Source organism: Mastigoproctus giganteus, chromosome 5 (genome assembly GCF_048544385.1).
Source record: "Mastigoproctus giganteus isolate SK-2022 chromosome 5, ASM4854438v1, whole genome shotgun sequence".
Classification (NCBI taxonomy): Eukaryota; Metazoa; Arthropoda; class Arachnida; order Uropygi; family Thelyphonidae; genus Mastigoproctus; species Mastigoproctus giganteus.
Window position 1 is genome coordinate 203519216 of NC_143579.1, and position 24706 is coordinate 203543921.

A 24706-nucleotide genomic window follows, 5' to 3' on the forward strand; every position below is an offset into this window, starting at 1 on the left:
TTTGATTGTGCTTTTTTTTTTCTTTTCTTTTTCTTTTTTTAAATTAATTATAATACTAAATTGTGTTTAATAAATAGTTTTAATTGACCTAATCACGTTAGCTTAATTTTGAATTAGTGAAGGATTTCATAAGTTACAACTTAATACTCATAGAGTCTTTGTTATTGATAATTTTGGCACGTAGTATTTCGTAGTTAATTGAAGTGTCTTAAATTGTAGTAAATAAATAGTTTGGAGGTCGTAATCACTGATTTTTGTATTTAGCTAAGCATTTAGAAAGTCAAAAATGTAATAGAGTGGTACATACTGCCATTGGCAGAAAAGTGTAACAGTATTATATAAGTCTTAGTGGTTATTGTATTTTTAAATTAAAATAAAATTATGCATCAAGCAAGAGCAGCAAAGAAAAAAGCTTAAAGTAATAGGAATTCTTTAGCGCGCGCGAGAGAGAGAGAGAGAGAGAGAGAGAGAGAGAGAGAGAGAGAGCGCACCACCGATTAAAGTAATAGGAATTCTTTAGCTAGAGAGAGAGAGAGTGTGCGCGCACCACCAATGGCAATTCTGATGCAAATCAAAACTATATATTAAAAATCAAATTAGAATTTTTAAAAAAACCATAAAAACTCAGCTACTTTTGTTTTGATGCAATAATATGCTCAACATCTATTCTCTACTAATCGAATTAAATCCTGACAAAAAAATATAAATCACTGAGTAAAATTCTCATTGGTCAGTTTCCCAAGTACCACTGCATTGCTTAGCCAATGACCAATGAGAGTTTTACCATACACCTGTTTATTTCAGGATTAAAGTTAGAACAAACAGAATTTATGTGACAGAGCCAAAAAAGTTCACAGATTCACATATTATGCAAATTAAACCTAAACAGGAACTGCTCTGGCTGAATAGTGCAGAGAGAGTCTTTTCTTTTATAATACTGTCTGATTTTAACACTTCCACTGGATCATATCAATGTACAACAATGATAAAACTGCACTAATGTTTTTTCATTGTACGCTGCATCAATAAGCGCTTGTTCACTGCTAAAGTGGAAGCTCAATAAACATTGTTCATCATAAAAAGAAAAAAAATTGCATGGCAAGAAGTCAGGCAAGTAAGGGGCTGTGCACAACACTACTAATTTTTTTGTTGCACGAGAAATGAGTGGTATGCAAGTTTGCTGTTGCGCCACAACTTCAAATCTTTCATTGTCCATCATTCTGAATGTTTTTGCCAAATTGCCTCTCATAGACAGTGCAACACCTGTATTTTTCCCTATTCACAGTGACACCTTGGGAAATGAATCCTAAGTGCAGTACTGATAGCCTATAAAAAATTTCTCACTTGCAGAAATTTTTTTGATTGCAGTGAATAAGGCAATTCCCAAGTCAATGATTCCTGCTTTGTGAGTCAAAGAGGAAGCATCAAGTCACATTTCCAATGACGATTAACTCTAGGAACAATAGACTGTCATGAGGTGGTATCATGAGATTGCCAGATTGTCAATTTGCTTATTGTAATGATCACCGGTAAGTATCCAAGGTACCAAATGCTGAGCAACCTTACATGTTCAAATCATTGCTTAAAATTTCATGACAACTTCTATGTGAAACTTTGAAGCTTCTGCAGGTTTAATAAAAAGTTGTAGCAGTTCTAATGCAAGGTGTTCAGCTGTTTCGATTTTTCTGGGAATAGGAGCAGTTACAGATCAGAAAGCCCAACATCGTTTTTTTTTTGATTTGGTAGTTGTTGGCGCATCGGCTTCTGTGGCCATATTGCACCTCCCAAGGTTTTTGCAGTACTTTGATCCAAGCCCGAGGCGGGAATCGAACCCGCGACCTTTGGGTTGCCGGGCAGGAACTTTACCCACTCGGCTAGCCCGGTCGGCGCCCAACATCGTCTGCCAAACTTTCTCTTCCTTTTTTTAAATCTAGAATGCCAATCAAAACAGAATGCTATTCATAAACTTGATCAGCCATTTCAAGCACTTTTGAAGTAGATTTCTCCAGGCATTGGCAAAATTTAATGTTTGTGCAATATTCCAGATTTCACATTTTTCATATTCAGAAACTGTGATAAAATAAATGAATTTCATATGCACATAGCAACCAAACATGTACTGTATAAGTACCCTTCTACACATATAAATGTATGTTAAAACTTTCAATTGACAACATATCATGCTGCATTTATTGAGTGCAGTGCTATGTGACCCACCTTGGAACTTCTTGACCACGTTACTTATTTATGTATGGCTTGATTCAATTACATCAACTTTGGGATCTGAATTTCAAATAATTTTTGCTTTTTTAAATTCAAATTAGAATTTTTGTGCTGCCATCAATTATAAATTCTTTCTACAATTACTTAGAAACCCAGATAAGAGATGACAGCACCTAGTGGAAGATTAATGCAATATGTACAAAAATCAATGCATTATAATTTCTTTTTTTTTTTTCCCTTTTATTTATTCTTTTTTTTTAAATGATCTTGAAAATGTAATTATATGTACATGTCACAGAAGGCCACCACATGGAAATCCACAAATTTATGTGAAGAGAACACAATAGAAACAAGAAAAGAATGACTGACTATATCATTACAGAAGAGGTCTAAGGGTAAAAACAAAGGGATCTGAGACAGGAAATGACCATCATCTTGTATTCAGCAAATAAAAAATTATAACTGATGCCAAAAATCAAAAAGCTCTCATTTTCCAACAAACATTTGATATAGAAACCTTCTTACTTGAAAGCTAAGTGGCATTTCTGGTGCTAACATGGCTTTAGATGAAGAACAAGCAAAAATTTAATAATCTTTGTGTGAGTTTCAATGTGAGATCTATAAACGCAGGAAATTTGGAATGCCGTGATAAAGTTAAAAGTTAGACAAAATACTGTAAGAAATTTCTGGCAAATAAAGCTAATTAAACCCTTATTGGAATAAAAAAATATATGTATGAGAGCTAAGATAGGTGTGAAAATGGTAATATATATATATATTAGGGAAAGATTTTACAAAAAATGTGCAAAATAAGTTATCAACAAGATGTAAAAATGTTTTGCTATTTAGTTAAAAATCTTAGAACATGTGAAAAAAACTATGACTAAAATAATCAAAAATAAGGATGAAATTAAAACAGAAGAGTATATTACAGAATAAATACTTTAATAATTTGCCCAACAGAAAAGCAGAAGACATCACTGAAGAAAAAGTAGAAAAAACTGAAATAAAGGAAATTCTGGATATTATTACTGAGATGGAAAATACCAAGTATGGAGAGGCAGTAGGTGTAGATTTGAAATGCTGAATGGATGTAACATTTCGATACACTACTATAAAATAAAGGGTGCACATTTAAAAAATTGTACATGGGATATGCCACTAATTTTAAATTCATATTTTTCATCAAATACATATAATTCCAAGAACAAGATTAACTTGATCCTGCATTTTTCCTTTTTGTGTGAGAACAGAGATTTATGGAATTTTCAATGATGAAATCAAATACTTTTTTTGAAAGGTATAGGGAGTTTCAGTCATGAGGACTGAGTTGATTTGTTTGTTATTTGTTTTTTTAGGAGCATTAGCAACTAAGGCCATATTGCTCTGGGATATGCAGTGGTCATTCCCTGACCTTTCCGCATCCTCCGTATTTGGTGGTGACGGGCTCGAACCCCGGTCTAATCAAGAAGCGTGTGCTACGCACTGCTGCTCCTTCCCACCTGGCTACGGAGGCGCCGGACTGAGTTGAAGAAAAGCATAAAATTGCTGGAATCATGTGGAGTCTTGAAAACTGTGTGTTTGTGTGCCTGCCTCTAGACTAAAATACAAGTATTTTAATACTGCCATCAGGTTGAGTCCAGTAACATTAAAATGTAATTCTTGAAACAATAAAAAAAAATTAGAACAAAATCATTTACCCAGAACTAATGAAATTTTTGAGCTTATTTTGAAGAACACAGCCCTTTAAGACTATATTCTTTCTGTTCTGTTTGCTTAACAGAAGAGAGCAGATAGTTTTAAGAAATTGGAAGGAGACCAAAACAATGGTAAGAATGCAGAATCTTAACTGAAAAAAGTTACTTTTGTCTGGATCTTTAGAATTTTCTTGCAACTTCCCTCAAGGGATTCATTTTTAGATAATATTGCATGAAAATTAGTTATGGAGAAACAGAAATTATGAAAGTTGAGAGAGAGAGAGAGAGAGAGAGAGAGAGAGAGAGAGAGAGAGAGAGAGAGAGAGAGAGAGAGAGATTAAAATAAATAAACAAAAATCGGAACAAATTAGTAATTTTGTATATTCTAGAAATAGCCTTTAATAATGATAGAAAAGCAGACATGAAGAATACAAAGGGTACTAGGAAAGTTTTGCAATATGACGCAACAATGAATCACAGGAAGCTGCTTGTTGCTGCATGTTGAGACATGTTCATACGTGCATAGTAGCCGCCGCGCCAAGTCGATGGGCTCAGTTATTCATTAGTAGTGAGAGTGTAAAGTGCTTGCGATGGCATCGTGGTCACAAAATGAGATAAGGACAGTTTTGCGGTATAATTTCGTGCGTGGTTTAACCATAGACCAGTGCTTAGAAGAAATGACTCTTGCACTAGATGACGATTGTCCACATCGTACAACGATATTCAGGTGGTATAGAGAATTCCAAAGGGGAAATTTCACTCTGGAGGATTCTGAGAGGCCGGGAAGGCCACGAACGTCAGTTATGGAGGAAAACGTTACCGCTGTGAGGAAAATGCTTGACGAAAACAGGCGAGTGACCTACCAACAGATAGAGGATACTTTGGGCCTAAATGCACCAGCAATTCGTTCGATTCTGCAAGATCATTTGCACGTGAAGAAACTTTGTTCTCTCTGGGTGCCGCATCAACTGACTGAAGAGCAGATGACACGACGTGTGACTTGGTGCCGGGAGATGTTAAAAAAGTTTGATAAGGGACAATCTAGGTATGTGAACGACATCGTGACAGGTGATGAGACTTGGCTGTACTATTACGATCTGCCGACCAAGGCTCAAAACAAAGTTTGGGTCTTTGATGATGACGACACACCCGTAATTGTCAGAAAATCCCGATCTGTAAAGAAGAAAATGATAGCTGTATTTTTCAAATCGAGTGGAATTGTGGAACGTGTTATTTTGGACACGCAGAAGACAGTCACAGCTAAGTGGTATACTGAACAATGCCTGCCTAAAGTCATTGGATCTATGAAGAACCTGCGGCCAAAGTCAAGAATGGACACCTGGTACCTCCATCACGATAATGCTGCAGCTCACCGCGCCAAAGCCTGCACCGAATATTTGACCACAACAGGACTGAAACTTCTCGAGCACCCTCCCTACAGTCCAGACCTTGTTCCCTGCAACTTTGCACTGTTCCCGCATGTGAAAATGAAGCTAAAAGGGAGGCGGTTTTCCAGTGATGAGGACCTTCTACGGGCTTGGGACAACGAGTGTGCTTTACTCCCTAGTGAAACTTGGCAGAACTGGTTTAAAGATTTGTTTTGGTGGATAGAGAGGTGTATTGAATGTAGAGGAAATTACTTTGAAAAAATTAAATAAAGCTGTATTGCAAAAAACTTTCCTAGTACCCTTTGTATAAACAGTATAATAATACTATTAATCTGCTGGAGCTGTAGAAACTGCAGTGGGATGAACCTTGATTATATGTTAATAATGAAGAATAGAATACCAGCTAATCAAAAAAAAAAAAAAAATAAATAAATAATAATAATAAATAAATACAACGTATTCACAGGAAATTCTGTATATACACTTTCCTAAAAGCGAACTTTATCTATATAGGTATATAATTTAATTTTACATTTCTTAAAAAAAACAAAAAAAAAACAGAAGATGACATTAACTTGCAGGAAGTAATTTGATATTGGTATTTATTTTTTGAAACTACTTTCAGAGAGTATATTAGTTCTAATTTTCCAAGTTTAGCTGACATTTTATAACAAAAAGGTCTGTACAGAGTAGAAAAAAAGTCTGACACCTAACTGCTGTTTCAATGAAAACAAACACACGACGTGTAGGAAGGAAGAGTTCGTGTAACAGTGTATTCATTTTATATATGCAAATAAAGATAATCTATATTGTTTTGCCTTTTACAAGTTGTTATTAAGCTATTCAGCTTCCAAGAAAAAAATAAACAAGTAATGAAGTGTCATGGCAAAAAAGTTCTGGCACATAATCAAATGCACAGCTGATCAAAGCATTGACAATCAAGGTTCCAATGCACAAATTCCATTGGGATCTACAGAAAAACTCCAATTTACTTACACTTGCAACTCACTCCAAGCTAAGGCACAAATCCATTACCTTTTAATATAACTTATCTAATTAATTATTCTTTAATTATCTACAATATGGGTTCAACTACTGTGAATCCACATGCAGTATTATTTATTACATCACTTGCCTATAGAGAAATGCCATCAATAAGTTTGAAGAAGTTCAAGAAATTGCTATTTACATTTCAGTGGCCCCAATCAAGTTTTGCATAAGGCCTTCTAAACCATCTTATAGTCATTTGTCTATTTCTTTGCACATGGAGAAACTTTTCTTCACACTCAGTAACTGTGACATTAAGTAAACTGTTCTTTAGCCTATGTTTTTTCTTACCAACACACAGAGTTTAACTTGCAAATAATAAGCACTAATAGGTGCTCTTGGCTTACAGCTAGCAATTTTTGGCAGTAAGTTTTGAATGTACATAGAAAGTGCTTGTAGAAGCCTGGTAATAACAAGAATTTACAACTGAACACAAAACATCATTTGGTCGTATATATGTTTAAAAAAAAAAAAAAAAGATATGCATACACTTGCATGGTAGATACTCATATTATAATGTAATTTTGTGGCCAAGTACACTAAAAAATAACGGAGTGGAGCTTTAGTATTCCTTCAATACGGTTATGACTTTCAATTTGCATCACTGAATATGTTAAAACTGGAGAGAAACATCTGTAGAAAAATCAGATAACTAAGCATGCTTTCACAGTTGGCTTACTCTAGTATAATGCAAACTCAAATACAAAACTCAAATTCAGCATCACAATATTAAAATAAAGAACACCAATACAAAAGTGTACAATTTTAGACTATGTCTTTGTTCCATAAAAACGTGCTACACATCTGTTTATGTAAAATTTTTCAAAGCACCTGTTTAAGGGAAGTAAAATTTTATGAAATTGAATACTGTACTACTATGGTATTTTAATTTTCACAAAACATTACAAATCACAGTTATTAACAAGAATAGTTTTTTGGCTCTGATGTCTGTTATACCAGAGATTCCATAAAGTGAAAAATGGTCTTCCACAAGGCTCAGTCCTCACACTTTTTGTCATTTAATCTATAAATAAAGTTCATACATGCAGATGATGTAGTTCTTACTACTTGACAAACCAGTTTCTCATAAGAAGAGACCATCCTTACAGTACATCTAAATAATAATAAATGGACATATCAACTTTTTCAATCAACCAGCAAGCAAATTACTCCATGGTCACTAAACTTAGAAACCAATAACCCAAATAGAGCAATACAAAATATCTAGCAATTAGCTTTGACAGTAAACTCTCCCACAAAAGAACTGTGAAATTCAGGTTATCCAGATATAGATCAATGTGCATATTAAAGTGTTTTTCTCAGTGCCAAGAAGGCAAAATGCAAAAATGCCAAGAAAAGAACGTTCCTTTAAAGGCATGTTCTTTCCTTGGCATTTTTCTTGAAATATTCCTTTAAAGAAATGTTCCCACACTTAAGTGTGAAACATTTTTTCTTGAAAATGCTAAATAATTTGTTAAGATCTTAATCATGAAAGATTTAAGGCAAGTGGAAGATGGCTGGCTTGTAAATTTCAAAAAATTTATGGAGAAAATTAAATGATAGTGGTGAAGTGTGCAATGAATGGTGCACACAATTCATTATCTGAAATTTTAAAAGATTACAGCCCTACCGAAGCATTTAACATAGACAAGACAGGTTTGTTTTACAAGTGTTTTCCTAATAAAACAATGATTTTTAAATGCTATTCTTGTCATGGCAGTAAGAGTAGTAAAAATCATTAACCTTCCTTTTGGGTAATGACATGAACAAATTAGAACTGATTTGATTTTTAATGGCACAGACACAAAACTTAGACCATAATATGCCAAGTAGTCCATAAGAGAACAGAGAAATTACCATCTCGGGTGACTGAAAAATCTTTGAAGCAGTGGCATTTTCCGTGTAAAAACATTTTTTATGCAATATTTTGTGAATCATACAGCTTAGGTAAAAATGATTTTTTTTTTTTTTTTTGGTACATGTTTTCTGAAATTAGATTGAATCACAGCACAGTAGATAAAAAAATAAAAATCATTTTGTTTAGTGATAATTACACAGCTCATTATTCCAATAAAACACCACATCAAAGCTCGAGCTCCTTGGACCAAGGAATTATTCAGAACTTCCAGAAAACATATCACAACCAAATTATACAGAAGCGTATCCAGGACAAAGGAAGGGAATGCTCTCACAAGTAGTCCATAACTGCAGACCATGAGAATAGCAAGCGAGGAATGGCACCCTGTTACTGAAAACACAAATGCAAATTCTTTCAAGTTAAAATGTTCTGTTTATACTCTGGCACAACCACATAAGTCAGAGGACTTTACAAAATTTAACAATAATAAAATCAACACTGCATTACGCAGCTACATGGGCTGTTTCAACTTACAATCATTGCATTCCATACAACTAGCACACAGAAATTCATTGCCATTTGCTAGGGAAAGTTCCATATACCTCCAGTAAGTAAAAGCAATAACAAATGATTCGCATCAGATACAAACATCTCTCACCCCTCCTTGAGCTATGTCAATCTGAGTCATACTATGCTGCTTATATTTTCTAGCATAGTATATCATACTAACCACTATAAAAATTAAGCTGTAATTACAAAAATATATTAAATATTCAATAAAACACATTATACAATATGATGAAGTACTTCAAAAATATCCTGCACTTCAATATTAAATATAGATCTACACACTGATTACAGTAAATTCCCATTATAACACTACCACTTTTAAAGCTTTTTTTCTAGTACCATGGTTAATCTTATGAAGTGCCATCATTTTTTTTTTTTAAACATCTATAGTGTTCTTATCTCATTCCCATATTACCCGTCATTCTCTCTAATAGTTTAGATCTAGTTCTTCCTTGAATGTATTTGAATATCTACTTCTATAACTCTACTAACTGCTGGCTGAAGGCAAACTTCTGCACATCCATCCTGCAACCATACTTCTTTTTTTTTTTTTTTTTTTTTTTCTTTTTCAGTTTGAGCAAAATGTAGAATTTTATCAGCATTGAGCTTACACAATCCATACAATGCCTCAGACACCAGAGTCAGATCTCCTCACAAGTGCCTAGTCTCCAGACACTGCAATTTGCAGAACTGAAGACTTTCCTGGTAAGAGCACCTTTTTTGTTCTCCTCGCTTATCTTGTTCTTCTCTGCACCCATTCCAACAGATCCACATCCTTCATAAAATGAGACTTTCAGATCTTAATACAAATGCACACATTTATGAAACCTTCTTACTTTTAGTGCTAATTGTTATTTATTTTTTTACCACTGCTCATTTTTTTTTTTTTTTTTTTTTTTTTTTTATAAACAAAAAATTGGAAACTTGTAAAATATGATCTAATTTCACTGCTTTCAAAATACAATCATCTTTCAACATCTTACCTTATAAATATATTGGGCACCTTGTGGCCACCAGTGGGACATGAAACTTTTTTGTGCACATTTGGGCATCAAGCATCAAAATGTGCACATTTCAATACTTGACGCCCAAAAAATTATGCAAATATAAGTTGTCACATGATATGACCACAAGTTCCTTGGCATAAGATAAATACAGTATGCATTCCTGAAGTTTCTAAGTTGATCCAATCATGGGAAGGCAAATGATCTTTTCAATTTTCAGGTGTTATTGTTGGAGAAAATTTAGCAAGAGCCAATGTTGAGAAAACAAAGGGAATCACTTATATGTCAAAAGTATGTGTGGAAAATCAAAGAATGTAGTTCTAAAAGGAAGAAATGCAGCAGAATGTTAGTACTCCAAGAATGAGAGTGCAGGAATTTAAAGTGAATTGTGAATCACAATAGAAGACCCACTGTACAGCAAATGACTGAAAAATTCGATTTAGCCAAATAAAGACCCATTTCCAACTAAACTATATGGTGGGAGTTGAAGAACCTGAAATTTAGTAGCTGTGTGGCTATATAAAAGCCATTTCTTTCTGTAAAAAAAACCTAAAGATTCAACTGGAGTAGAGCCACCAATACCAAGACTGAACTGTGTGAAAAATAGAAAAAGATTTTGAGGAGTTTCAACTTATGCTTTTTTGCACCAATGGTAGGGTGAAAGTGTAGCATGAACTTCATGAAGACATGCATCCAGAACAATGTTACCTCTAAGCTGCGAGGGTGTGCGGCTGCGCAGTAACTGAAATACTGCCGCACACTGCTAAATTGTTGGCGTGCAGCTGAAATTTTCTTTTAAAAATACTGCTGTAAGCACCATCAACAGTTGCAAGGAATGCATACAAAACTGGATGATAATGATGTAGAAGCTAAGGAAGGTGCACTCTGCACAGAAAATTCTAATGTTTATTAAAAATTGTTAGAACAGGGCAAAAATTTGTTTCTATAAAATTATTTTCATGACAGTTTTGCTAAAATTATAAGTTCTTCACTTAACAATTAATTTGTTTGGTATTGCCAAATAATAATTATTATTTTTAGTATCCTTATGATGTCGAAAATAAAGGCTGAAGGAGAGTTAAATGTTTTGAAGAACAAAGCTTGTGCAAGATTTAAGAAGGAATGGCTTTTGCAGCTAGTAGAAACTGAACTATCATCTTCGCATCCAAAACAAAAAATAACAATTGGTGATATTTTTAAATACTGGCGATGTTGTAAGCACCATTTGTATGGAAGCGAAAGTTGGGGGCGAGTTCGATAGTGGAAAAATATGACAAGAATGGAGGTTAGATTACTTAAATGGCATCTCGACCAGAAAATTCATGTAGATGCAGTCACCAAATTACGCAACCAGAAGAAAGGTGGAATTTTGCAAATGTTAACTGTAACTCAAAAAGAACGTGAAGCAAGAGTGGAATAAGATGTGAGAAATATGTCCAACTTTAATATGGTCAAGGTGCTGATTGATAACATTATCTTAGCAATTAAAATTAATGCTTTAATGCATTCTGTGCAAGAAATTCATGTACACGTATCCAAATATGTAAACATACCAGAGAGGTGGCACAGCAAGAACTATGCATTTCAATTTGTTGAGTGTATCAGTTTTGTACTGCAGAAATAAATAATGGGAGAATTGCGAAAATCTGCTTTCCATACATTAATTGCTGATGAAAGTAGAAAATTTTAATTTTGAATTTTAAGTTTCGAACAGAAAATGAAACTTCTTATACAACTGTGTTCGGAAATATTTTGAAACTAACTACATGTGATAGTATAACTATTGTTGAAGCAATAAGAACATTTTATATCAAGAACAATCTTGAGCTTCAAAAGATGGTGATATTTATATCAGACAGAGCACATGTTATGCTTGGAAAGAATAATTGTGTAGAAGCAATTCTTTAATGAAAAATAAAGCATCTGTCTGTTCTTCACAGAAAACACCTGGGATTAGACGATGCATGGAAAAAAGTGTCAATCATGCAGGATATAGAAACTCTGTTACAAACAATATATACAATGTTCAGTAGGTCGTCTATTAAAAAAGGAAAGCTAGAAGAATTAGCCAATGTCACAGAATGTGATGTTTTATCATTTTGACCACTAAACAAAGTGAAATAGCTGTCAAGACATTTTGCCGTAATTCCTTTAATGAAAAATTACAAAGTTTTAATCCAGCATTGTAAAGAGTAAGTTAATGAATGTAACAATCCAACCAGTAACTATTGCTGAAGATTTTAACCAATCCACAATATCGAATAGCATTAACTGTTCTTAATGATGTTTTAGAAGATCCGGCACCTCTCTGTAAATTCCTTCAGAAAATTTGTTTGAATACATTTGAAGCACTGCAGTATGCAAAAGCAAAAATTAACAAGAAAAGGGCACAGTATCTTGGCCATACTGTTTATTGGAGTGACAAAGTAAAAGATTGCTTTCATCTATAAGTTCTGATGTCGATACTATGCCTATTATTCTATTCATCACTTAGACAATAGGTATCCTGTTGATGAGTTAAGAGAATGGCAAGTTTTTGACCCAATTGCTATGGTAAATGCAACCAATTTTGAATTTGGAGAAGAGAATGTTAAACAACTAATAAAAAAATACTCAGCTACCATTACAATAAACGAAAGCATTGCCACAATAATATAGTGATTTGAAAATCGTCATTTCTGAGAAGGTTAAGAGTGGTTCAATTAAATCGTTTAATATGTTGAACTACATGCTCAGAAACGAAGAATTTGAAGAACTGTCAATTCTTATTGACATCTGTGGAACATTTCAAGCTTCTAGTGCTGAATGCCAATGTGGATTCAGTGCCATGAATTAAATTAAATGTAAATATAGAAACAGACTGGAAGTTGAACATTTGGATAATCTCATAATGATTAAGACTTATCTTTCATCTGGGTGCTAAATTAATCTAGATAGTGTTTATAGTCAATGGATTTCTAATAAGGACAGATGAGAAAAAGTTCTTGAAACGTGAAATAATTTTCTTTGTTGTGCTGATTTTATTGTAATGTTCAATTAATAAATAAAATACAAAATATGAAGTTTTTCAATTTTCATTGTAAATCTCTCTATACATTAAAAACATTTTCCCCCAGTGATATTTATTCGAGCCATAACTGCCTCTATTACGTTCACCAACCTCGTGCACATGCTTCATTGTCTGATACATGACTACCCTGGGCATCATTTGATGTTCCATTGTAATGTCAACTGATGAAGGGACTCGATATAGTTTGTATCGGGTCCCTTCATATATAGTTTGTATCGGCCTTTTCCAAAGTGACCTAAGTAAACGGAGGTAAATAATTACATAGTAATATTTATTCGACCTTGAGCAGAAATTCTCAATCTTTTTTTAATACTGGTACCATCAAAACCAAAACTGAAAAATTTCAGTATCACTCATTAAAATATGTACTTGTATTATAAGAGAAAAAGTGAAGAATATTTGCATAATAAGGCTATGTTATAAATTATACATATTTTTATTTAATTTTTAATACAAAAATTGAACAAACTAAATAACAAATATTAAACAAAACAAAATAAACTACAAAAACTTGATTAACATCGCGAGATAAGACTCAATTGCGATTTTAAGCTTTCCGAAAAATATATAGCTATCCACTCAGAGGTTGAACAAACAAAATATTTGAAAATCAACACATGATTTGTGAACGCCTGTTAGATTGAAAAAAGATAGGTAAAACATGTAATTATTTACCTTTAGAGGGGGAAATTTTTAATGTTTCATTTTTAATAATTTCATAAATTTAAAAAATTCAACCATCCATTATTCATGTACCACTAAATCTTTTTCCACGTACCACCAGTGGTACACATACTACTGATTGAGAAACACTGACCTTGAGAATGCTGTGTGGTGGGGTGGGATAGCCAACGGGAGAAGAGGGGATGTTGGTCACGTGGTACATGGGTGGGGGCAATTATGTCACTACAAATGCACAGGTAAATAATTACATAGATCATTTCCTGATTAGATATCGATTAGTGTGTTTCGACAGGTGTGTCTTTTACGTAGAAAAGCGGGCATGGGGTCGGCAAGCAAAGTGAGCAGGGGCAAACCCCCCCTCTAACTCTTATTATTTATATTACAGAAAACTTTTAAAGTGTCATGCAGATGTCAGGTCATGTAAAAATTTTCTGCTCAGAGCAATCGCAGGTCCGTGCAGCTGTAAAAAAATTAGAGGGAACGTTGATCCAGACTGTCTCGTGTCCACTACTCAAGCGGCTGAAGGTGGTGTATCTGGTATGGGGTATGTTTTGTTGGTACAGACTGTCTGCTCACACTATTAGAAGGTTGTGTTACCTCCATGAATATCATTCTGTCGTATTGGACCAACTTCACCTTTTAACTAGTCACTGTGCAAAAATTGTACTTGGACAACATTATCAAGATTTGCAACATCTACCCTGACCACCCATTTCTCCGGATCTGAATTCAACTGAGAATGTCTGGAAAGGGAAGTTTGGCTTTGCAGTTCTCTACCAACCACAATATAACAACTGACTAATTTTACCAGGCATACAAAATGTGTTTAAATTATTAACAAAAATAATTCCACAGAATTTATATTATTTTAATCACTGCCATATTTTAACTAATTAAAAATTAGGCTTAAACATGAAAATATTATAATTGTAATGAAATGCACTCCAGAAGGAAAGCAAACACTTACGTATAATTCAATAATGAACTGTCATAAGAGGAGGTAACACCATATTTTTCCTCATTTGTCCGAAACATTTCAGTTGCATCCCACCCATTCTGAAAGAATAAAAATAAAAATCTAACATGTATAGGTAAAAATAAAATTTATTTATTTTACATAAAATTAGTCTTTCAATTATATCTATACACAGCACAGAGGATAAAAAAAATAAGCACACAGGCAAAAAGAAGCAAAAGAAAAAGTAACTTATTAATAAAAAAAAGGCATCTTTCAAAGCACTAGCTGCTGCTCCAAGATAAATTATCTGCAATTCATATTTTAAGTTAACAAAAAAAGTAGTATATTCATCAGTTATTTTCGTTAAGACAAATTTCTAGGATGCCTGCTGCTATCTTCTTTACCAGTTAATGCCCAGGTTTCCTGGAGATTTTTGAAAAATGTCATAAAGTGCAGTACTTATGTGCACATGAAACATCCATGACGCAGATTCCATTATAATGAAAGAGAACTATGGGGTACTTGTCTGATATGACGTTAATTGATAATACAACCAACTTTAGTTTTGCGCTACATGAATTGTACATCGTTTTGGTATTACTGTTATCCAAATGTACTAGAATGGTACATCATTCTAGTATTACTGTTATCCAAATGTACTAGAATGGTACATCATTCTAGTATTACTGTTATCCAAATGTACTAGAATGGTACATCATTCTAGTATTACTGCAACTAAAATTCCATTTATCAAGATAGCTCAAATGTCATTTTTCAGTCCATCTACATTAGTTTATTTAGATCTTTTGAAGTAGTTGACCCTACTTAATGCTATTAATCACTCTGCCTAACTTGGTACTATCAGTAAACTTATACATTACACTTAAAATAGCTATCTCATTATTAATGTTAAAAACAGTATAGGGCTCAAGCACTGAACCCTGCTGGGCTCTTCGTGATATTAGTCTACAAAGACCAGTAGCCATTTTAACCATCCCCTACCATTTAATCTTCACTTTATTCTTGGTATTAACTTGTCACTAATCACTCCCATATCAAAAGGTTTACTAAAATCTAAGTACCGTCAGTTCTGCTAAACGCAGTACACGTGCTCCTAAAAATCTCTGCATTACAATATTTTAAGCATTAAAAATAACAGGGCTTATGGGAAAAATAGGTACAGAGGTAGAGCACTCAAAAAAATGTTCAGTCTGGTAAGTAAAATACTAAAAAAAGTTAGAAACTCTATAAAATTGCTAACACAGGTTTAAACCTCTTAAATTTTTAATAAATAAATAAATATTACAGTAAATACAGCACTGTAATATATACATATTAACTGATATTTCTGATCACTGACTTTTTTTTTTTTTTTTTTAATTGTAAAATTTAAAACAATAAAAACGAAAAGCAATCAATAACGTGAACATGGCATGCATAAATTGCACAAGTGAGACATGGAGCAACAAGTTTACAAAGTTTAAAAAATTGGAATAAAGAGAAGATTCTGAAAATTTATTTGTTTTTTATATGATTGAAGATTTCATGGAAGGGGAAACACATTTTACCATAATAACATAAAAACCCACAGAATTCCAGCTATTGGTATAATTGCAAATGCAATAAGATTGAGTTTACTACCCATTTATAATTAGATTGCACACTAACCGAAAACCCAATAATTTTAATGGTAGTGAGCTCCAGAAATGTGCTCCTGAAAATGTGAATCGGCCTACAATATCATGTGTTATCTTATGAATATAGTGAACAACAACAGTATGTCTCCGACCAATACAACTAGAGTAAATGGGAAATACAGCTCTTACACATCTGACATTTTTTAAGCTTCGTAAACTTGTATGTATTACTGCGTAGGTTACTATGTTCAGCTTGGTGCCAGGTTTTGAGTTCACTTGGTGTTACTCGCAGACGAAATCATGTATGAGCAAACATGAAAATTGCACTCTACTCACATTGTTCCCTAATGTATCAGTCGCACTGCAGCAAATTCACATTGCAAAAATGCACGAAGAAGAAACCTCGGTAATCTAGTTATAGTTAATGCAGATGTCAGATAATCTGGATCGAAATATGAAAAATTCTGTTCACACTTGAGTACTTTGAATTACACACAGGATTTAGGAAGGCAAATGAATCACTCTGACTGTGTGCTGATTGACTGCGCAGAGAGAGAGACAGAACATACATTACATTGTCTTGTTCAGTATTGTTGTTGACTCTGAGTCGGATGGATGTTATTGCTTATATCGCTTCATTTGCGTACTTCTTTATTTGCATATATGTACAAATTATATAAAATATTAACATATTTTATATAATTATGGGTTCTAAAGAATTGAAAAGTGGAATAAAAAGAAAACATGTTACTTTTACTATCATTAACAAGCTCAAAGTGATAGAACAACAAGTTGTTCTTGTTGGTGTTCCTGGAAAAAACATTGCTGAAGAATTTGGTATTGGCCAACAGGCTGTCATAATATATAAAAAAAAAAAAAAAAACTATAAAGGCATTTGCTTTAAAATTTGATGTGGGGAGTGATAAAAGCAATGTATTCAAGTAGACAGAATTAAAAAAGGCCAAAAGAAGTGTTGCCTGGAAGAATTTAAGTGGTATTCACAGCCACGATCAAGTGGCACTGGCATGAGTGGTGTTGAGCTAGGGGCAGCAGCAGGAAAGTTTGCAAAGCATTTGAAGTTACACAATTTTACTTGCAGTTCAGGATGGCTGTAGTGATTTAGACAAAGGCACAATATCACTAATAGAAAAATTTGTGGTGAAGCCCTAAGTGGTGATATTGAAGGTGTTGAACCATTTAGAAAAAAATTTAATGAAATAATAATACAATCAGGTCTATTCACAAATATATAATGCTGATGAAACAAGACTTTTGGCATGGTCTACCAGAAAATACACAGGCCTCTCGTACAGAGCAGTCAAAACCAGGGGGAAAAAGGGCAAGGGAAAGTTTTCAGCATTTCTTTGTGCCAATGCAGATGTAACTCATCAGCTAAAGTCTGTTGTGGTCAGCAAGACTAAGAATCTAAGGGCATTAAAAGACTGTGCATATTGCCTGTTGTCTACTACAACTTGCAAAATGCTTAGTTCACACAAGAAATTACAAAGAATTGGTTCCATAACCACTTCATACCTGAAGTCAAGAGGTACCAGAAAGAAGCACTGAAATTTCAGATTACCAGATTAAAGCACTTCTAATCCTTGACAATGCTTCCACACATCCAGATATTGAAAATATGTCCAGTAAGGATGGTAAAATAAAGTGCTTAACTTTGCAGCCAAACACAACTGCCTCATTACAGCCTATGGACCAAGGCATCGCATTATGGCCTGCAAGAGGTTCTACAAGTGCAAGTTCCTTGATGAGGTGATGGTAGTGTTGGAAGACAGAATAGTGAAGATAACGCCACAAGAGGAAGAAGAATGCTGGAAAATATCAAATCATTCAATGTCAAGTCTGCTATCTTCAACTGGGCCAATGTACGGAGGGACACTAAAAAGGAAACTTCAGTGAATGGCTGAAAAAACTCTTGCAAAATACAGATGGTGATATTGACTTTAAGGGATTAGGGACAAAAGACTTTCAGAGTGTGTTGAGGGCAGCTGGAGAGACTGAAATAACACAAGAAAATATCCAAGGTTGGCTTGAACTGGAAGGAGATCCTGGATTTCAGCTTCTGACAGAAGAAGAAATTGTTGCAGATGTTAAGGATTCTACTATGGAAGAAGAATCAGATAATGAACTAGATGGACTACAAGAATCTACTACAATGAAGAAGAAACTTCTTAGCTCTGCAAAAAATGACACTGATGCAGTAATCAATTATGTGGACTCTTCAACAAATCAAAAATTGCATTATGAACACCTAAGAACTATGAGGGAGATCCAAATTAAAGAACAGCAGCAGAGTTTTGTCTGTTCAGACAAAACTTGACAGTTTCTTCAAACCTGCATTATTATGTTCAAAAACAAGTACAACTTCCGAGTCTTCTATCGATGGATAAATATATTGTCTTTTTATAGTTTTTAGATAAAGGCTCTACTACAGTGATATATATATTTTCATCAGCACTACCTATATCATTAAATTTTCCATTTATTTGCATTCTAAGTTTTTTTTTTCTTTTAGGGCTATCTTTTTACTTCACCAATCTGGATTACAGAGGGTTTACTGTATATGAGGTTAAAAATATTTTTTTAATCTAGTTCCTTTGTGAGAGCCTCATAGTAGTTAATCAGATTAGCCAAGCAAAATCTGCCCAAATTTAATAAATTCATGCTGTGATTGCTTTATTGCTCCATTCCAATTGAAAATATCTGTACTGCTCTTTAACTATTGGCTCCATTACTTTCACTAGCACAGAAGTCAAACTTACAGGTCTACATTATATCCAGCAGATTACAAAGGAATTCTAAGTTCTATATGGGTTTTAGTCTCCAACTCCAAGTTCCAAGCCTTCCACTTGGCTTTATTAGATTTATATATTTTTAGCTGTCGGTGTTATTTATTCTTCATAACTTTTTTTCTTTCTACATCAAAGTTTTTTCAGTTCTCAAACATTAATAAATTTATTCTTAAATTTATTAATTAATAATGAGAATTAAATTTGAATTAATAAATTTCAAAATTAATTCTTAAATTTAATTCTAATTAATTTTAATTTATTATTATTATTATTATTTTCCTGACTAATTTTGTTCAAACATTCTTGAGTATAGTTTCCATTTAGAGAACTATTTGGGAGTGTTTGATGACTTGATTCAAAAGCCTCCTCCCTAAAGCTATTGTGGGGCTTAGGAGTTATTATAATATTATTATATTTTTTTAAACATCATTTGACCTGGTGGTTCCTGACAAGATGAGGCCCCAGTGAATGAATTTTATTATTTTTTTTATATTATTTAATCTGTTTATATCATATTTGTCAAAAATACTAGAAAATGCTAGATACAAAAGAGATGAGAATGTCTCAGCAAGTTGTGTACTTTCCCTCCACATATTCTTCCTGATTTCAACCCATTTCAATGTATTGAAATTGGTAACTCAGGAAATGAGGTGGGACTGTTAGTAACCCTGGTTACTAACAGTCCCACGTGTGCAAATCTTGAAATCGGCACCTAGTACACTGTGGGTGACCACCCAGGTGCAAACCAACATAAGCAGAGATCAAAGTGTGGCTCCAACACCACATGGAGGAATGCCACCCACTGTGTTACCAGATAATACTAAGTGTAGATGACTCTTATCAAACTGGTGCAATACCACCATGTTTATTGGAGGTTTGATGCAGTGGAACCCATGTTTAGTCTCCAGAGAAAAGCTCAGGTAAACCCTCTACCAATCTCTTCCATCACATAGTTGATTGATTGATGTCTTTTGAAGTTACGATGGACATCTTGCTAAGATCCAAATCTTTCTTACATTTTGAGGATACAGCTCTAAAATGGTATTCGCAGGCTAGCCGCTAGTTAGTAGACCATAACGGCCTCCGTAGCTGAGTGGGCAGGAGCGGGAGTGCAGTAGCACACGCTCTTTGTGTAGACCGGGGTTCAAGCCCCTGACTGCTGAATACGGTCGATCTGCCAACCCGCACTGGACCAGCGTGGCAGATTATGGTCCATTTCCCTCAGCATGAATTGTTGAGGAGGCTTCCACCCTGCAGTGGGTTGATAATGGCTGCACTTTACTTTTTTTTTTTTTACTGGGCTGAACCTATCAGTAACTCTCTAGGAGGCTTCCAGATTGGCTAATGAATTATCTCGCTACTCTACCAGATAGTGAGTAGTGCATATGCAGGGGGCATTGTCAAGGCCACATTAGAATATACCCAGCTCAAGGGGCTAGGTATGTACAAGTCATGTTAGAATATACACAGTTCAAGGAGCAAGGTATATTCTTACCATGTGTACGTCATATCCATAAATTTCATTACTTCATACTGAATACACCAAGAATTATCAAACTAAAAGAGCAACTTATCTGCAAAAAGATCTAAACCACCCAAACGCTTCCTCGTTCATTTCACAAATATACATGGTCTCGGTTCTAACCTCGATGATGTCCATTTCCACTTAGTCTGCCAATCACCACTTACTTTTTGGACAGAATCCCAATTATCAGTTGATTCAACCAGTTCTCATCTCAGTTGTCTGAATTATTCACTATATGATTCCTTTCGCTTCAAAGGTGGTACTTGTGCATATGTCCATTCTGATATTCCCTGTCAGAGACAGTAATTTGGAATCTCCTCTTTTTGATCTTCTCTGGCTTAAAATCTCTCTACCACATTCTGTCAAATTCAGCTGTTGCCTCTATTGTTCTCCCAACTCCACTAATCACTTGGAACTCTTTGACTTCCGCTCTTTCAAACTTGACACCCTCCAGTCCAACTTTCCTAACAGTGAGGAAATTTTCCTTGGTGATTTTAATGTTAACAACTCCAGCTGGCTTCCGTTTCTAGTCATGCGGACCGAGCTGGTCAAGATGCTGAGGCTATTGCAATTACTAATGACCTCGCACAGATTGTTCAATTACCTACCAGCAGGGCTGCGTTAATGCTATGGCCAAACCGGTCATGGCTGGGGGCATCACCTGAAGAAGGGCCTCATTTTCAGTGTAAATATTTCCTAAAGAAGTGATAATTTCTAATAATAATAATAAACCAAGAAAATGTGTAATATAAAAGCATATTTCAACTTAACTTAAGTGTGTAAATTTTATTCTTGTACCTTTTTAATGTACAATAAATAAGTTAAAAGTTTCCATTAAAATTGTTTTTATTAGTACTTTATTTTTCAAGTCAAAAAAATAAAACATTTTTGACCTCTTATTTTCCATTTTTATCAAAGAATTATTATTCACAATATAAATATAAAAACCCATGTAGCATTTCTTTTTACATGTACAGTCTGTCCTCGTATAGCACGATAGTTGTGTTCCTAGAAACCCTCGTGCAATGCAAAATCGTGCAATATAAACAACAGGCCCTATGGGAAAAGTGGGGTTAGGTGCTGACCACCCAAGATTGAACACACATTTGGAACCAAAACATTACCAAACACAATAAATAATCGGGTAATTTTAATTGTTATAAAATACTTACATATTTTATAACGATTAAAATACGTAATAAAAAATATAATATATTTTTTATTATATTATAATAATGTATTTTTAGTATTTTTTAATACTAAAAAAGTATTTTTTACGAATAAAATACGTATTTTATTCGTAAAAAATTTATTATATTAAATAAAATAGTCGTAATAAAATACGTATTTTATAATAAGTAAGTATAAATTATAATACGTAAGTCGTAATAAAATGCTTACGTATTTTATTACATAATAAAATATTGCTAATGCTTTTGCTTCTATCGTAAGCAAACTTGTTTTTTGTTTGATTTTCTATCCAAACAGATGACAGCCGTTCCATCTCTTCCAATTCTTGTGTCTTAATCTAATGGATTTTAATTACACTTTGAGTTGTTCCCGCTATGAAAGTTGTTTTTATTTTCTCTGCATTCTTTGTAATTCTCAGCATTGCCTCATTTAGGTCTGTAGCACGTACAATATCACATGGTCTTTCATTTCGCTCAAAGCGTTTCACAATTTCATATTTTTTCTCTATCGACAGAGGCAGACTGGCCATAAGCCTTACCGGGGAAACCCCGGTGGGCCGGAGGCCGGTGTGATTTTGGCCATAAACCGTAGTATGAGGCCACCATAAATTTTCCCGGGCAAGAAGTTTTGACCCAGTCCGCCTCTGTTTATCGATATTGCTTTTTTTTTTTCTCTCTCTCTCTGAATCTGCAGTGTCTTAGCCAGGACGCTTCCTTTTTACACCTTTTAAGTATTTTACTAAATTTTAGGGAATAAAGCGCAATTACAAAACGAGGAGGCACGCTTAATACGCATAAACAAAGCTGCGCGCGTATAGCAACTGAATAAACAACACCGTAAAGCCGAGATACACTATTAACACCGCACATTTTACTAAAGCACATTTCTGGGGGTTACTACCATAAAACAATAAAAACAATTTCCAGTTTCGTTTCTGCTAGTGGAATCTGTTATAAACTGGTAGTAAACTCCATCTAATTGCATTTGCGATTATATCGAATTGTGGAATTGTGTTGGTTTTTACGTTATTATGGTGAAATGTGTTTCCCCTTCACTGATATAAAACACAAATACATTTTCAGAATCTTCTTCATTCCTATCGTGTTGCATTCGGTTGGGGTGATTCCACGTTCGACTGCCATTTCTTGTAAACACAAAGGCAAATTGTGCATAAGCGAATTCGGTTCGTGTTATATAAGATAATGTTCCCCTATTTATAAATCGTGTATGATCGAATTCGTGTAATGTAAACACTTGTTATACGAGGACCGACTGTATGTGTAATATACAGACGATTCCAGTTATTTGGGACACGTCGGGACTAGTGCATTTTGGCCCGATTAAGCAGCTGCCCCAATTATCCGAAGTTTCACGTAAATAGTTAAAAATACAATGTACCCCCACTTTACAATTTGTGCACTCTACAATCAAATCACGTTACGATGGAGTCACCATACTAAAGCATCGTTCGCTATACGGCAGCGATTTCTAAACTGGGAGGCGCAGATTAGTGCAAAAGGAGGCACGAAAAGTTTAACAGAAATGTAATTTTCATAACATAACATTAAATTTTATAACCTATTTTTTAAAGCATTTACCACCACCTATCTCACTCTAACTTCGATATAAACATTAGATAAACATTTATTTGGAAAAAAAAATATTACATTTTGCTGAAATGGATTGATGAATTATGACTGATATGATGTAATGTAATATATATAATTTAGTGCATACTATGTATGATATATATATAGGCAGATTGCATAGTATAGCATTAGCTGCATTGTTGAAAATATGGTTTCAGTGGTGTGCGATTGTGTTTTTTATTGTTTTTGGCATGATTACTTACTGATAATAATCGTTAGTAATTTAGAAGTTGTAGTTCTAAATTACTAATGTAATTTAGTTCGTAATCTGTAGTTCATGTAGTATTAATAATTATTGTATTAACATATTAAAAATAATAAATTGCACAATTATAGATGCTTTACTTCAAGGGAGGCACCAGGAAAATTTTAGAGGTCACGGGAGGTGTGGGCTCAGAAAGTTTGAGAACCGCTGCTATACGGCGTGCAGTAAATGCCAGTCATTATGATCACATTTGTGAATTGAATTTTAATTCTATTAAACAGCGATTCTAATTAGAGAAAATAGGAGGAGTATTATCAACAGGCTATAAAAGTAAAGATATATTAAGCACAAATTTACCCTTTATTACCTTACCAATTAAAAAATTAAATGATATGTGAAAATCAAAAGAATATACGTGATAATTGGAATAATTAATACGTTCTGTAATATGTACATACTAACTAGTTGGCATTTCTGTTCACTGACATTTGTGGGTGGAGATTAAAATTTAAATGGTAAAAAAGATAAGCAATCAATAACAAAGAACACAGCACACATAAATTGCAAGTAACATGATATTTGCAAGTGAGAACGGAGTAACAAGTTACAAAGCTTTAAAAATAGGAATTAATTTTCAGAACTTCAAGATTCCGAAAATAATTTTTTTTACATGATTGAAGATTCCACGGAAGTGTAAACACATTTCGCCATAACAACCTACAGAATTCCAGCTGTCAGTATTATCGCAAATTCAATAAGATCGAGTTTACTATCCGTTTATGATAGATTTCACCAGAAAAGCCCAAGAAACAGGTGACTGCTAATTGTTTTTATTGTTTTATGGTTATGACCTCCAGAAATCCAACAGAACCACGTGGTACAGTCAGAGACAGTCACAGGGTAATCTCCGGTGCTGTGGTCTCCTGCCCTGATCAAACGGCATGTTGTCCCAATTAAGTGAAGTAAACCCTGGCTATTTTCTAGATTGGGTTCTGTTTCTTTAAGATTTGTCCCAAATAAATGGCCGCCACGATTAACCAGTGGCCCAAATATCCAGAATCCACTGTACATATATTAAAGGAGCTTTAAATTTAAATATGGTCGGAGGCCTATTTCATTCTTAATCTGGCCCAGCCAACCAGAACATCTGACATTCCTAACCACACAGCCAACATGCTTAATCTTTTTCTCAC

At 34.1% G+C, this 24706-nt stretch overlaps 1 protein-coding gene across 8 annotated transcripts in view; it reads right to left on the bottom strand.

The window, feature by feature from the left end:
• Nucleotides 1-24706, bottom strand: part of LOC150086018 (uncharacterized) — a 576308-nt gene that overhangs the window by 357497 nt on the left and 194105 nt on the right. For all 8 annotated transcript variants that reach the window (XR_016546983.1, XR_016546988.1, XR_016546987.1 and 5 more), the window contains exon 9: nt 14509-14597. Coding sequence is in view for 1 of the 8 variants with exons in the window: in XM_090374334.1 (XP_090230460.1) it covers nt 14509-14597 (89 nt within the window). In the remaining 7 variants the exon portion in view is untranslated. The remainder of the gene's footprint in view (nt 1-14508; nt 14598-24706) is intronic.